Below are 14,851 nucleotides of genomic sequence, written 5' to 3'. Positions count from 1 at the left end.
TTCAACTGAGCCCTCGTTCCCGCCTCCACACTGAGTGCTGCTCGCTACGCTACCCGTGTATGGCATCCACATAGGGACCAGCACTCGAAGAAGAAATGGAAGTCGCTTACTGGAACTGGAGGTTCTTCGAGATGTGTGGTCCCTATCTGGATTCCAGTCCCAACCCCCCATCCCCTATGCTGCCCGCTCTGCACTTGTCAGTAAGAGGGACCTGGAGGGGCGTCAACCCGCGCAGCCTCATAAGACTGTGGATGCACCACGTGGCCAACGTACAATGTACATGCGGGTCGACGGCTACTACTACAAAGAGTTCTGGCTCTGGCAGGTGGCATACGTGCACTCATGTATGGGGTACAGCTAGGGACCACACATTTCGAAGAACCTCTAGTTACAGTAAGTAACCTCCATTTCCTTAGTAACATCAGATTAGCTAGGGCCAGACTGCTTGGCCCTTTCATAGAGGAAAGCAGGGTGCATGCAGGAACCTGAGACAGTTGAGTCCCTGTGCTCCCCTAACCAGAGATTGCTAGTGCCCCAATGGGGTTTCCAGTAGCAGCATTATTCAGAGCTGTATGGTACAATCTGCCCATGAATATCTATTCAATTAGTGATGCCAATTCACTGAAATGAGCTAGTTCAATTATCACTACACTCCCACAATTTCACATCTACAAGCCCCAAAATTCGTAACACTTTGTAATTGTCCATGTTTGATAGTTCAGAGCTTGGTTTTTTGTCTTTCAAACCTGTTCAATACACCTATATTTAGTTAGTACTTAAAATACATAATTTAAGTTAATACTTAGTCCTGCCAAGAGTATAAGGGACTAGGCTAGATGACCTCTCAAGGTCCCTTCCAATCCTATGGTTCCATGATTGCTTTAACATAATTTCCCTGAGGCAAAATATTGCTTCATTACACTTTCTCTGATTCTTTTTAAAAACGCAATAATATATTTGAACATTCGTCATAAAACAGTAAAATCACAACACGCAGAATTAAACAGTCTTCAGAAAATGAGATCTGACAAGATCACAGCATAAGAAGATATGGCTGCAGGAAAAATACTGGACTAGAGAGACGATTGGTCTGGTCTGGTATGGCATGGCAGCAAACCAGATACCAGGCTAGATGGCTAAGAGGTCCAATCTAGTGGGATATGGGTAATTATAGTGGACTACGTGGACATGGTATTGTAGCATGCAGGATGCTGGACTTGCTATTGCACCATTGGTCTAATCTAGCATGGGAGGAGGCAGAATACTGAACTAGACAACTCTTGGTCCAGTGAGACTGGCAGGCAGCGGAATATCAGACTGAATGGGTGACTTGTCTGGTATGGGAGGAAGCAGGATTATCAGACTAGACAGACTATTGGTTTTTCCTAGTGTGGCAAGAAGTGAATTACTACTCTAGGCTGTATGGCGCTCTTGTCCGTTCCACTGTGGCAGCTCAAATGTTCTGACTGAACTCTATAGTCCCTTGAGTCATCCAAGCCTCCTGCTCTTCTTATTTCTCCTTGAACGATAGAACCTTTACACAGTTAAAAAATCTATCATTACCACCCGACTTTCACCAGATGTAACATCAGTACCTGTGGCTTTAAATTCTGTTAGCCCAAATTTAATATCCAGTCTCAGCTGGCGCTTTCTCCCCAGCTCCGTGTTTGGCATTGGCACAATACAGGAGCCTAGCTTTTTCATCCCTTCCTCATCTACATAATTTGCATCCTCTTTTTCTGTGCAATAGAAACAAAAACTCACACTTGTTTGGTCTGGTTCCGTGGGAATGAAAGTATAACTGGCAGCCTTGTCTATTTCTACCAAATCCCCATTTCCCACCAACTTCTTGAAGACATCTGTGCAATATATGTAATTATCAATTTTTGAGACTCTCTTTTTCTGTATATCATGGACAGCAGTATTAAAGTCCAGAGTTATCTTTACTCCATATGTCAGAGCACTGATTCTCGAGGCAACAATTTGTGGATTGTTCCCAAATAAAACAGCCCCCTTTGCAATAGCGCCCTGAGCTTCCCGTGGACACAGGATATGGTACTGCTCACTAAAGGTCTGATAGATCTCCTGCCTCAGGATGATGCTGGAAGCAAAGCCCCCAACAAGTAAAATATATTGGACCTTGGCTAGCTCAGGCTTGCTGAGGATTTCCTGCAAGGCACCAATGGTTTTTCTGACACTGTAAGCGAAAAAGCTCTTCATTTTCTCATGTGTAATCATGATAGTCCCATCGCACCACAGAGCTCCTTTCACACCCTCAAAGAATAGGGAGATGTCTTTTTGCTTGCGTTCTGCCACCTTTGTTAGGTTGTTGTAGCAATGTATGTAGACCTCCTCTCTTGTGGAAGAGCTTTTCTGAAGGCCAAAGTTATACATCATTTGATGGCATTCCGTTGGGTGATTCTGTGCATATTCGTCCCATACTCCCTCTTGGAATATCTCCTTCAGGAACTCTCTGAAGTTTTCATCCACTCTGTTGCCTCCCCATCCACCTCCTGATGCCTTGTGTAACTCTCTCAAGGATCGGTTCTTTTGGATTTCGTGCACTGTGATGTCTATTGTACCACCTAAGCATCCAAAAATGAGTAAAATTAGTTAATTTTTAAAAAGAAGTTATTGCCTTAATTTTAGCTGAATAAAAGGCTGCTAACAAGTAACGACATCCATATCTTTAAAAAAGTTCTAAAAAACCCAAAACCCTCACGACTGGCAGTGAGCTCTGCAAATTTGGATGCAGCGCTGCCCATTCTTTGGGTAATAATCGTTCCAGTTCCAGGGGCCCTATGATAAGGTATGGCCAAGTGTCTATGAGAGTCACTGAAGGCAGATATATAAACCTCAGATTGGTCAGAGCCTTGTTCCCGGCCAGCTGGGAAGGGATAACCTTAGGCTAAGGAGACTGCCTGGGGCTAATTAAGGACCCGCCCAAGACCTATTAAAAGCTCTTGCTCCAGTCAGAATGCTGTGGGAGTTTGGAGCTGTGAGAATAGGGAGCCAGGAGCTGAAGGAAGCAGAGCGACAACCAGAAGTAGGAGTGGACTAGGGGGACAGAACCACGGTAGCGGGAAGCTTCTACTACCAGGAGGGTGGCTACTAAAGCCCAGGAAGGGCAGCGTGGGGACTGTAACAGTTTAGGTGCACCAGCAGCGGGGAGCTGCTGCCATCAGGGTCCCTGGGCTGGTGTCCAAAGTAGAGGGCGGGCTCATACACCCCCCACCAGCCACAGCTGGGACAGCCAAAGCTCTCCCTAGAGAAGGGGTGAAGACCACACCGGCCCCAGCCAGGGCTATAGGCTATGGTGAGGGCTGACTGCTGAGGGAAGCGCCAGACTCAGGGGCACTGGGCGGACGCCCCATCAAGCGCCACACCACAACTGTTGTCAGGAGAGGGATCTCATCAGCGCAGCAGCCAGCCTGCCTGCCCATCCACATGGAGGACATGATCAAGGCCTTGATGCAGGCCATGGCAGCCCAGCAAGAAGCTACCAGTGTCCAGGCGGCCACCCAACAAGAAGCAGTGCGGGTACAGCAAGAGACGAACCAACTGTTAATGAATCAGGTCACTCAGGACCGGGCTATACTACAGGAGATAGTGGCCCAGCTGAAGGCCCTGACCACAGGGGCCCAGGCCCATGACAGGCCGCATGCCCCAAGGGCTACAAGCTACCTCCAAAAGATGACTGTGGGAGATGACATAGAAGTGTACCTCCTGGCATTTGAGCGGACGGTCGTATGGGAAGTCTGGCCCCGAGACAAGTAGGCCAGTATCGCTCCGTTCTTGTGCGGAGAGGCCCAGAAGGCGTATTATGATATGGCCCCTGAAGCAACTGCTGAGTACACACAGCTGAAGGCTCAGATTTTGGCCAGATCTGGAATAACGACAGCCATGAGGGCCCAGAAATTCCACTACTGGCCAAGCCCCCGTGATCCCAGCTGTTCGACCTGATCCACCTCTCACGGAAGTGGCTGCAGCTGGAGACCCATAACACGAAGCAGATACTAGAACTCCCGGTAATGGACTGGTACATGAGGGGGCTGTTCCTGGACCTGCGAGCTTGGATAGGCCAGAACAGCCCCTCCTTCTATGATGAATTAGTTGGGCTGGTGGAAAGGTGACTCAAGGCCAGGGAGCTCTCACGACACCCCCGGGATGAACCCCGTTGTTTCCTGAGACCCGTCCGACCCCACGGGCCCGGCCGCCTGAGGACCCTAGCCGAACCTGGGCAGGTAATAAGGATGCCGGGGAGCAGCCAGACGCCATGAGGGGACTGGGGGACCTGGGCAGGGAAGGCCAGAGGAGCTGGCCAAGCATCCCAAAAGTTAGGGACCCACCCAGAGCAAGGTATAGGTGCTATACGTGTGGGGAGCTAAGACACATTGCTGCCCATTGTCCTAACACAGAGGAGCGCACACAGTGTAGTCTGGGAGAATATACAGGCCCATGCACCCTGATCCATTTGGTGGGAGTTGCACTGATTCCCCACAGGTACACCTGATCAGTTAGGCTGAACGGGGTGGAGACAGTTGCCCTGGTTGACTCTGGGAGAGTGGTCATGCTGGTCTCCGGGAAACTGGTAAAACAACACCAGCTAGCTCAGGCCAAGCACACTGGGATCACATGCGTATATGGGTCCATTAGCTACTACCCAACCATCCAGGTCCAGATTGAAGTCCTGGGGAACACTACCAAGGTGGCAGCTGGGGTGGTCCCAAAGCTCCCTACTCTGTCCTGATAGGCCAAGACTTCCCTGGGTTTGGAAGCCTCCTCCCACCGGAGGAGGGGGGGTGGTCAGAACCACTATAACCACCACCACGAGTAACCAGACCCCAGTTTTCACAGAATTTGCCTCAGAGTTGTTTTCTACCTCCAGGAAACCCAGAAGACCCGACAACAGAGAAGGGCAGACAAGGCCTTAAGGACCAAGATCTTGGCCCAGAACCAGAGAGCCGCCCTCATGGGAAGAGAAGCTAGGGCTAAGGAGGGGGAATCTACTCAAATGCGGGATGAACCAGAGGCTAGTCTCAGCCCCAGTGACACTGAGCTCGGGGTCGGAGCCGAAGCGGGCTCCCTAGGGCTTGGCCAGGTCGGCCCCGCTCGACAGACATTCGGCAGAGACCAGTCGAACGATCCCCAATATGACAATGCCAAGAAGGCGGTGATTGAAGTGAATGGGTTAGCTGTAGAGGGAAAAACCAAGGGCCTGGGGCCCTACTTCATAATAAGGAGGGACTTTCTATACAGAATAGAGCAGGTACAAGGGCAAGAGGTAAGACAGCTCCTGGTGCCTCAGAAGCACCAGAGTGCAGTATTAGATCTGGCACATAGACACTTTTTCTGGGGGCACCTAGGGGTGAAGAAAATCCTGGATTGGGTCCTACGATGTTTGTTTTGGCCGGGAATACATGCTAAGGTCCGGCGCTACTGCGTCTCCTGCCCAGCGTGTCAACTGCACAGTCCCCAACCCCACCTGAGGGCTCCTCTCGTGCTGCTGCCTATCATAGAGCTCCCATTTGAGCAGATAGTTATGGACCTAGTAGGTCTCCTTGGGAAGTCAGCCAGGGGCCATCAACATATACTCATCTTAGACTATGCCACTAGATACCCAGAGGCTGTGCTCCTCCGGAGCGCAACATCCAAGGTGACAGCAAAAGAGTTGCTCTGGATCTTCTCAAGGGTAGGCATATCCAAGGAAATCGTAATGGACCAAGGGACCCCTTTCATGTCGAACCTGATGAAGGACTTATACACACTGCTCCACATCCAGTCCATACGAACCTCGGTCTACCACCCCCAGACTGATGGCCAGGTGGAACGCTTCAGTAAAACACTCAAGAGTATGATAAGGAAGGTGGTAAGTCAAGATGGAAAGGACTGGGATGCCCTGCTCCCCTACCTAATGTTCGCCATACGGGAGGTTCCCCAGGCATCCACAGGGTTCTCCCCATTCGAGCTGCTATACGGCCGCCACCCCTGCGGCATACTAGACATTGCTAAAGAGGAATGGGAGGAGCAGCCCAACCCAGGGAAGAACGTAGTAGAGCATGTGATACAGATGAGGGACCAGATTGCTTGGGTTGCCCCTATAGTGCGGGAGCACCTAGAGAAAGCACAGGCAGCCCAACAGTTGTACTATAACTACCAGGCGAAGATCCGGAAATTCCAACCTGGAGACCGGATAATGGTACTCGTGCCCACAACCGAGAGCAAACTCTTGCCCAAGTGGCAGGGGCCTTATGAAATCATAGAAGCCATAGGAGAAGTGGATTATAAGGTACGGCAGGCAGGGCGCCGAATGCAGGAGCGAATCTACCACATCAGTCTACTGAAGCCTGGCAAGATAGGGAGGCTTGCGTAACCACTCGAGCTGCCGCCCCAGGGAGATGGTCCCCGTGAAGATGTGCGAATGTCTGACGAATTGATCACAGAACAACAGCCTGAAGTCACCCAGCTGATAGAATGCAATTAAGATGTGTTCTCCAGCCAACTGGGCCGGACCATGGAAGCCTACCATCATATCACCACAAACCCTGGGGCCAAGGTGACAATAAAACCCTACAGCATACCAGAGGCAAAAAGGGAAGAGATCAGGGCAGAGGTCAGGGGGATCATAGAGCTGGGAGTTATCGAAGAATCACATAGCCAGTGGTCCAGCCCAATCGTGCTGGTACCCAAACTGGATGGCACCATGAGGTTTTGCAATGACTTTCGAAGATTAAACAAGGTGTCCCAGTTTGATGCGTACCCCATACTGTGGATAGATGAGCTGGTCGACCAATTGGGGAAAGCACGATTCCTGACCACCCTGGACCTCACTAAAGGATATTGGCAGATCCCATTTGCAAAAGACGCCAAGGAAAAAACTGCTTTTTCCACCCCCAAGGGGCTATTCCAATACACAGTCCTCCCTTTTGGGCTACGCGGAGCCCCAGCCACCTTCCAACGGCTGATGGACAAATTATTACATCCACATGCCGAGTACACAGTTGCATACTTGGATAATGTGATTATACACACCCCAGACTGGAGACGCACCTGCAGAAGGTAGGAGCAGTCCTCGATGCTTTGCGGAAGGCTGGCCTTACTGCTTGCTAACCCTGCTAAATGCACAATAGGACTGGCAGAAGCCAGATTCTGGGGTACATTGTGGGGAGCAGCGTAGTAAAGCCTCAGCTAAACAAGCTGGAAGCAATATAGCACTGGCCCTGGCCAATCTGGAAAAAACAGGTCAGAACATTTCTGGGCATCGTGGAATACTATAGGAGGTTCATTCCCCACTTCGCCACTAGAGCCAACCCCCAACAGACCTGATAAAAGCCCGGGGCCCAGATATAGTAAAATGGACGGAAGCGGCTGAGGAAGCCTTCGCAGATCTCAGATCTGCCCTCTGCAGCAACCCCATCCTGATAGGCCCCAGACTCTGAGAAAGAATTTATCCTGGAAACTGATGCCTCTGACGTCAGGCTGGGGGCAGTTCTATCCCAGATGGTGGGAGAGGAGGAACACCCCGTCTTATACCTAAGCTGCAAGCTTCTCCCCAGGGAACAAAAATACGCGGTGGTAGAAAAGCAGTGCCTTGCCGTGAAATGGGCAATGGAAAGCCTCCACTACTACTTACTGGGGTGGCAATTCACCCTCGTCACAGACCACGCCCCCCTCCAATGGATGCACCAGAATAAGGAAAAGAATGCACGGCTGACCAGATGGTTCCTAGCACTACAACCATTCCACTTCTGGGTACAGCACAGGGCTGGCAGCAAACATGGCAACGCAGATAGTCTATCTAGAGCACACTGTTTTGCGACCCAAGTAGCCCAACCCTGCGGTGTTGAGCGGAGGGGGTGGGGGTGATAAGGTATGGCCAAGTGGCTATGAGAGAGTCCCTGAAGGCAGATATGTAAGCCTCAGATTGGTCAGAGCCTTGTTCCTGGCCAGCTGGGAAGGGGTAACCTTAGGCTAATGAGGCCGCCTGGGGCTAATTAAGGGCCCGCCTAAGACCTATTAAAAGCTCTTGCTCCAGTCAGAGTGCTGTGGGAGTTTGGAGCTGTGAGAGTGAGGAGTCAGGAGCTGTAAGAAGCAGAGGAGCAAACTAAGGGGACAGAACCACGGTAGAAGGAAGCCAGGAGGGTGGCTACTAAAGCCTGGGAAAGGCAGTGTGGGGAAGCAGCCCAGGGAAAAGACTGTAACAGTTTAGGCGCACCAGCAGTGGGGGGATGCTGCCATCAGGGTCGCTAGGCTGGTGTCTGAAGTAGAGGGCGGGCTCGTACACCCCCCACCGGTCGCAGCTGGGACGGCCAAAGCTCTCCCCGGAGAAGGAGTGAAGACCCCACGGGCCCTAGCCGAGGCTATAGGTTACGGCGAGGGCTGACCGCTGAGGGAAGCACTGGACCGAGGGATGCCAGGCAGATGCCCCATCAAGAGCCACACACAGCCCTTAATTTCTGCATGCTGTACAATACCAAGCATATTGCTGAGGTCTAATAATTTATTCAAACCCAGCCCAAAGTTGGTAGCAGCTGAGAGATAATACCTTCTGTTGGATGTTCAGTGGCCAGTATGAAATGAAATGTAGGTCTCAATCTAGTACCCAATGGACAAGTGCCCACATCCCAGGCGGCGCTAAGTCCCTTCTGGGTAGTTTACTGAGATGTCAGAGCTGAACAGGTGTGAAAACAGACATCTTGTGATGCCCACGCTTTATGGCAGAGTTGAGGCATAATGTTGAGAGTGGGGTATCTGTGGGAAGCTTGCATTGCTACTGCCCATGCGGAATTTGTTCTGCAAGAAACACGGATTTCTATCTCACAGGGATGTCTGTCTTTCATCAGCACTAAATTTCCATTTTACACCAAAACAATAAGAAGAAATTAAAGAAGCTGGGCTCCCACGGAGTGGTGATTTTGCTACCGTGGGCTGGGACTGGTGCTGGGGAGGGGAATGGCCTCTGGAGGCATGACTGTGGAGCTAGAGCAGGGACCATCTGCTGGTGTTCCCAGTTCCCTGTATTATCTAGGGGCTCCAAAATATGCCTGGGTCCTGGTTGGGAGCACTGCACTATCTGAGGGCCTAATAGCAGCATGTGTTCCAGCCAAGCCTTCTGTCTGTGCATTGCCTCCAGGAATAGCTTTTGCATATCCCTATTTTACTCTGCAGTGTCTCTGCTAATGACAGTGCTGTCCCAGCCATTCTTACTGACAGCTTCTTATTACCATAGCTGGCCACAAGAGCTGCCTGCAGTGTCACTTCTTCCCAGATGATGATGAGATCAAGGCTCTCACCATGGCTGCTCGAGGCATGTGGTCAGGCTGGCAAAGCAATGAAGAACAGCAGTTGGAGGAGGCCAAAGTGGTGCAGCATTGCATGCAGCTGAATAGTAGTCCACGCTAACTCAATTTGCTTCCAACATAGTACACTTTGAAAGAGGACTCCAGAATTTGCTGTAAATAGGGAGTTAATGTGCTTTATGAGTTTGTGTTGTGTACCAGGCTTTTTTAATCCGCACTCATTCAACTTAGTACAGACTACACCCCCTATGTAGACCAACCCTCGGGTGCCTGCTCTTTCAGGTAGAAGTCAAAGAACCCAGTGCAAGCACAGCATGGGGGATCAGAGTTCAGTACAGAGCTCAGTCCCTTGCTTTCTATGCCAGAAGGGTCTGCAGCTACAGAACAGACAAACTGCATGTAGCAGAGATGATATCTGTTTAAGAGGGGGAAAGGTTACCTCCACAATCAACGACGACAAACTGGGTCCCAGGTGACTCTTCAAACTTTTGTCTATCAGCACCTTCTGCCACAAACCCTTCCCGTGGGAGCTGCTTGCACCAGATTGCAGCAGCCTCTGGTTCTAAGGCGATGATGAGCTTCTCAGAAAACATGTCAGTGATGAGTCCTGCCTACAATCGCGAGAGAAAGTGATCATAACAGGAATGGTGGTGAGAGCCTGGCTTCCCACATCTGAGATGCAGCGTGAGTGCAATATGTTGGCCAGGTTCTTCTAATCCCAGGAACATTGGGCTGGCCTATTTGGAATAATGGTCTGTTCCAGCTACTCTGTTCTCAGCTGTGACTAGAGCCAGATGATTCAGAGTAAGGTGAAACCTCCACCCCACACTCATGGACAACTTCTGTGCAATGCTATAACTGTGTGTGTGCTGGGAGGGGAATTTCTACGTGATTCCAGACAGCATTAGTTTATGCCATGACTCATGAAGATACATAGTCCCTGTAATCTCTATTCCAGCTACTCTCACTACAGGTACTATTCTCATTCAGAGAAGCGTCTAAGCCAGTAGATCATTTTGTCAGTGCTTGTAGTAATTTGTAGCAAGCGGAAGAGCGGTTCTCAACCTTTCCTATACTGGAACCCTTCTCCTGTCTAGGCAAGATCTATTCAGGTTCCTCCTCTAATTTAGCAGTATAGAAAGGGCAGAGCACCTGTGACCTCCAGATTGAGCACCCTGATGCAGAAAAAAATCTTCAACCCCACCTCACTCCTATGGTTGAGCAAGTTTTAAAATAAGGTTTGTTTAAATGGTGAACACTGCACAACAATGAAATTTCTGGAGAATTTCAGAGGCAGTGAGTCTATGATTCACTTTACCTCTTTAGCTGCCAGTCGCATGAACTGCCTGGCGGAAATATCCCATATGGCTGGAACAGTAATGACCCAGGTTATGTCCTCAGTGTCATAGATAGCTTGGTATGAGGTTTCCCCTATGGTGTTCAGAGCATGGTCCTTCATGTAACGCAGACTTTCTGAGAATACTTTTAGGGCTGGAAACTTCTTTCCATTATCTGCTTCCAGTTTCAGGTTGGCAGTGATTTTCTAGAAATGAGAACAAAACAACAAATTTTTATTTCTTTACATTTATTTGTATTGTGGTAGCGTAACCCAGTGCTGGGTGGGTTACAAGCTCAGCTCCCTGCTCCCAGCTCGGCCAACACACCAGACTTGAACTGGGGGCCTCCAGAGCCAAAAGCACAAGATACTACTGCTTCTCTGTAACAACTCATCCTCTGGGGATTGGCGCAGAGGGGGACCTGTAACACACTCATCAATGGGTTACAGTCATGCCTAGGAGCCCTATTCATAGACCATGGTCCCTTTGTGCTAGGTGCTGGACAAACAGAACAAAGCGATGGTTCCTGTCCCAGAGATGTTACAATCTAAGTAAGCAGATTAGCTCTATAGAGTATAGCTCACTGCATCCTAAGTCTAGGAGGTGCAGTTGCTAAAAAAATTCTGATTGCTAGCTGCCTCAAAATCTGTGAATGACTTGTTAAGTAAAATATTAATGTGGCTATTAAAGCAAACTGTTCCCCCTGGACCAAACTCTTGACGGTGGCAGACAAGGTGCCAGTTAATGCCAATGTCGCCATGTCTCAGCTGAACACTGACAAATACATAGCTGGAATTGGTTTGGCTCACCTGTGCGTTAATATTGCTAAAATAGATATTAGAATGATAAGAATGTGTTTAGGCTTCAGTGAATGCCTGTGAGCTACTGCATGCATTAATCTCACTTATAACACTTGTATCCAATACTGTATGGTAATATTTGAATGGTTGTAGTGTAAGCCTCTGGGACTATGTAAATTACCAGACAGGAGAGAAACATTAACTGGTGTGAAGTGCTGATCTCTAACAGAAGGTGTTATGTGCTGCCCATCAGGAAAAAGCCATTAACACTGGATGGACTAGTGTGGGGTCATAAGGAGGACAAAAGATGTTTGTTGTTGTACCGTCTTCCCCATGAATAGGAGTCATGCAAGTGGATTCCTCCCATCCCCTGAGTTTGCCGTTCAGAGCACAAGGGAGGAGGAGGGAAATCTAACAAGAAGGAACTTTATGCTGCTTGGACTCTGGAGGGCAAGGTTTATTAGGCATCCCCAGTGCTTATATGGATCAGCCCTAATGGACATATAGTGCTTGCTTATTGAAGAAGCTTTTACTACTTTTTGAAATATAAGATTGTAATTCATTTGTGCATATACGTTTATCTGCTTTAACCTTGTAAATAACTCTGTTTCCTTTTCCCACTTATTCTTTATAAAATTTATTATAGGATCAGCTACAAATGATGTATTTGGTGTAAGGTGCAATTGACTGGTCTTTTGGGACTTGGAGTAACCTGAATATTGCTCCAGAGGAATATTGCTGAGACCCTTGGTATAAGGGGCCAGCTATCACAAAAGTGTGTTCATCAGGGTGGCGAGACAGATTGAAGTATCCAAGTGGACTGTCTGTGACTCCATGTTGAGGCTGTTATAGTGCCTGAGGAGTTTACACTTGATAACTGGCTGGTAAAATCTAAGGATAGAACTCAAAACCAATTTGGGTTATGTCCTGCTTCCAAACACTCTGCTCTGGGATTGCTACTCTCACTCTTGAGTAACTGCAGGCAGCTTTACACAAATTTTGTACAAACCCCACAAAATTCCCAAAGCCCACTGCAAGAGAATAGCATTTTCTTAACAGCTGCCAGTCAGCCTTAGAGAGAACCAACGTACAATTTATTTCTTTACTTAATACATACACAAACATTTACAACCTGTATTACGCATACTTTTGAATAACACTTTTTAAACAAAACTGTTAGGCTTGTTTTCACAATAGCTGTTGGTAAGTCTCAGTCATGCTTTCAGAAATGGTATTGAAAATGTCCCTGTCCATGTCTACATTAGCATTTATATATTTTCAGTACTAACTCAGAAAGGGACCTGCTGCAAATTTTTCAGTGATGACTCAATTCCCTAGTAGAGACCAGACATTAGTTTTAGCTCTTGAGTCACCCTAAACAATTCTCCTCCCTCCTTGGTCTTCACACCCTTCAGCTACTTCTAGGTAGTTTATTAAGTTACCTTTGTTTAACCAACCTACACACGTTTCTTCATCCTTTCTCATAAGTCAATTCCTCCAGCCCCTTAAGGCTTAAGCACATTCCCTGCTCTTTTCTGCATTGGTTGCTCTGTAGAGATTGCTCTTGTTACCTTGTTATACAGCTCCATCTTGAAGTGGTGGAAGTAGTACCATTTGTGAGCTTCACTTGAGGGGAGTCTGCTGTATTTCATGACGGCATCATAGCCAAACATCTTAAACTCATGCTTTTCATTGAAGAGGATGCACGTTGGGGTCTTCGCAGTCCTCAGTCCATGCTCCGCTCCCCAGAACTCCTGCCGAATTTGATCCATGTGTGTCGCAAGAGAAAAGCAGTAGCCACTGTAAGATGTGCCGAAATCAATGGCAACAATGAACAAGGACTTGCTTGCTATGATCATGAAAAGGAAAGACACCTATAAAGCTTGTTAGAACAGGCTACTCTGCAATAGTGAAACAGTTTTGCAGTTAACATACCAGTATGAAACCCTAACCTTCCTTTTCGATTGGCTGGGTGGGCAGCAGACTCTGTTAAGGGGGTGGGAGCCAGGGATCTCTACATAAATTCTCCAGGGAGGGATCAGCCAGCCTAATTCTATTGAGGTTTTGAGATACAATGGATCTTGAGAGCCCCAATGCCTAGCTAGGGCTGCTTTCCCTGCTTGTTTGTGCAAGCAAGAAAGTGCCTGATATTGGGAGCTGTTCCCCACGTTCCTGTGGATCTAGTTCCACTCGACCTCTCTATCCTCTCCTGTTTGAAAGAGACATTTGCTATTTTCATTAGAAGCATGCAGCCAAATGCACCAGGCAGAGCTTGGCAGGAGGCTTCACTAGCTGACAGAAGCAGGAATTCAGAAGAGACCTGCAGGTATGTTGGGTAATGGGAATTCACTCTGTAATCCCAGCATATTGAATAGCAGCTCTAAGTTTCTGTTTTAAAATAGCTGTGAAACTCTCAGGCAGAGTTCTTCCTGTTATCAGCATTTGCAGACAGGGATTGTCTCTTTTTTTTTTTTTAACTAACATTTGCAAATTTCAATCCAGAATGACTAACGCTGATATTTGCAACCAAAATGACAAAATTCTGCACTCCCTCTATCCTCCCCCTGTATGAAAATTTAAAGTTCCTTGATTTTCCCCTGGCTGGAAAAATACCATTTTTCTTAAAGTGTTTTCACTGCAAAACAATTGTTTCCGCACATGCTGTGAGGGGAGAACAGTGTTGGATTTTTCATTGACCACTGCTTAATTTGCCCTTTTCTGCTTATTTGAGATAAACCTCACGCACACACACAGGCATTCTGAATCATCCCATGTTCAGCTGCTAAAGCTTGGCCTGTAGGTGTTTATGAGGTAAGTCTTAACTATAGATGGAGCAGAGCTGCCAAGTTCAGATCCAAAGCTGGACTTCCCCTAAAATTTGGGGGTATTTGGATCTGGAATTTTGGGTCGGATCATTACACAGATGGAGGATGCTCAAGCTGCACAGTTTGGATCCCTTTTCTATTTCAAAAGGGATATTTTCAACAGCAATGACACCCAGTGAAGAGCCAGGGAACTGCTCCTTTTGTTAATATTGAACTACAGTTTATGGGCCAGTGGGGGTATTAAAGCTACAGTTCCACTGAGGGGTATCATGGGCTTCAGCCTCATGCTTTGTTTCATCATCTCTGAACCCTAGAAGAGAATTACAGACTTCACTTGTGGTTGCCACTGTCGCCTGGCTCCTTCATGTTTTATATGGGCAGGGCTGGAGGGTGTCAGATCTCCTGCAGGATCAGATGACTGCCCCCATCCTGGGCAGTTGCTCTGCCTCGGAGCCCTTTGCTATCCAAACTGGTGTAAAGCAAGGTTGTGTTCTGGCACCCACTCTCTTCTGCATCTTTCTAGCAGCTATAAAAACGTTAATCAAAGACCATCTTCCACAGGGCACTGGCATCCAATATCAGACTGACTT

The 14,851-nt window shown here is 48.2% G+C and overlaps 1 protein-coding gene across 1 annotated transcript; it reads right to left on the bottom strand.

Annotated features, from left to right (window-relative positions):
• Positions 1 to 950: 950 nt before the first annotated feature.
• Positions 951 to 13,295, bottom strand: LOC137160484 (heat shock 70 kDa protein 12A-like). The gene is made up of 4 exons (XM_067559054.1): positions 13,008 to 13,295; positions 10,618 to 10,842; positions 9,739 to 9,910; positions 951 to 2,585 (listed from the first exon to the last, which is right to left on the bottom strand). Exons 1-4 carry the CDS (start codon positions 13,293 to 13,295, stop codon positions 1,537 to 1,539), a joined length of 1,734 nt encoding a protein of 577 aa, XP_067415155.1. The 3' UTR covers positions 951 to 1,536.
• Between the last annotated feature and the right edge of the window lie 1,556 nt (positions 13,296 to 14,851).

Source organism: Emydura macquarii, unplaced genomic scaffold (genome assembly GCF_026122565.2).
Source record: "Emydura macquarii macquarii isolate MOO-44397 ecotype Brisbane River unplaced genomic scaffold, CSIRO-AGI_Emac_v2 contig_2205, whole genome shotgun sequence".
Classification (NCBI taxonomy): domain Eukaryota; kingdom Metazoa; phylum Chordata; order Testudines; family Chelidae; genus Emydura; species Emydura macquarii.
Note: the sequence above shows the minus strand (reverse complement) of the source record. Positions and strands in the feature narration are given on the sequence as shown.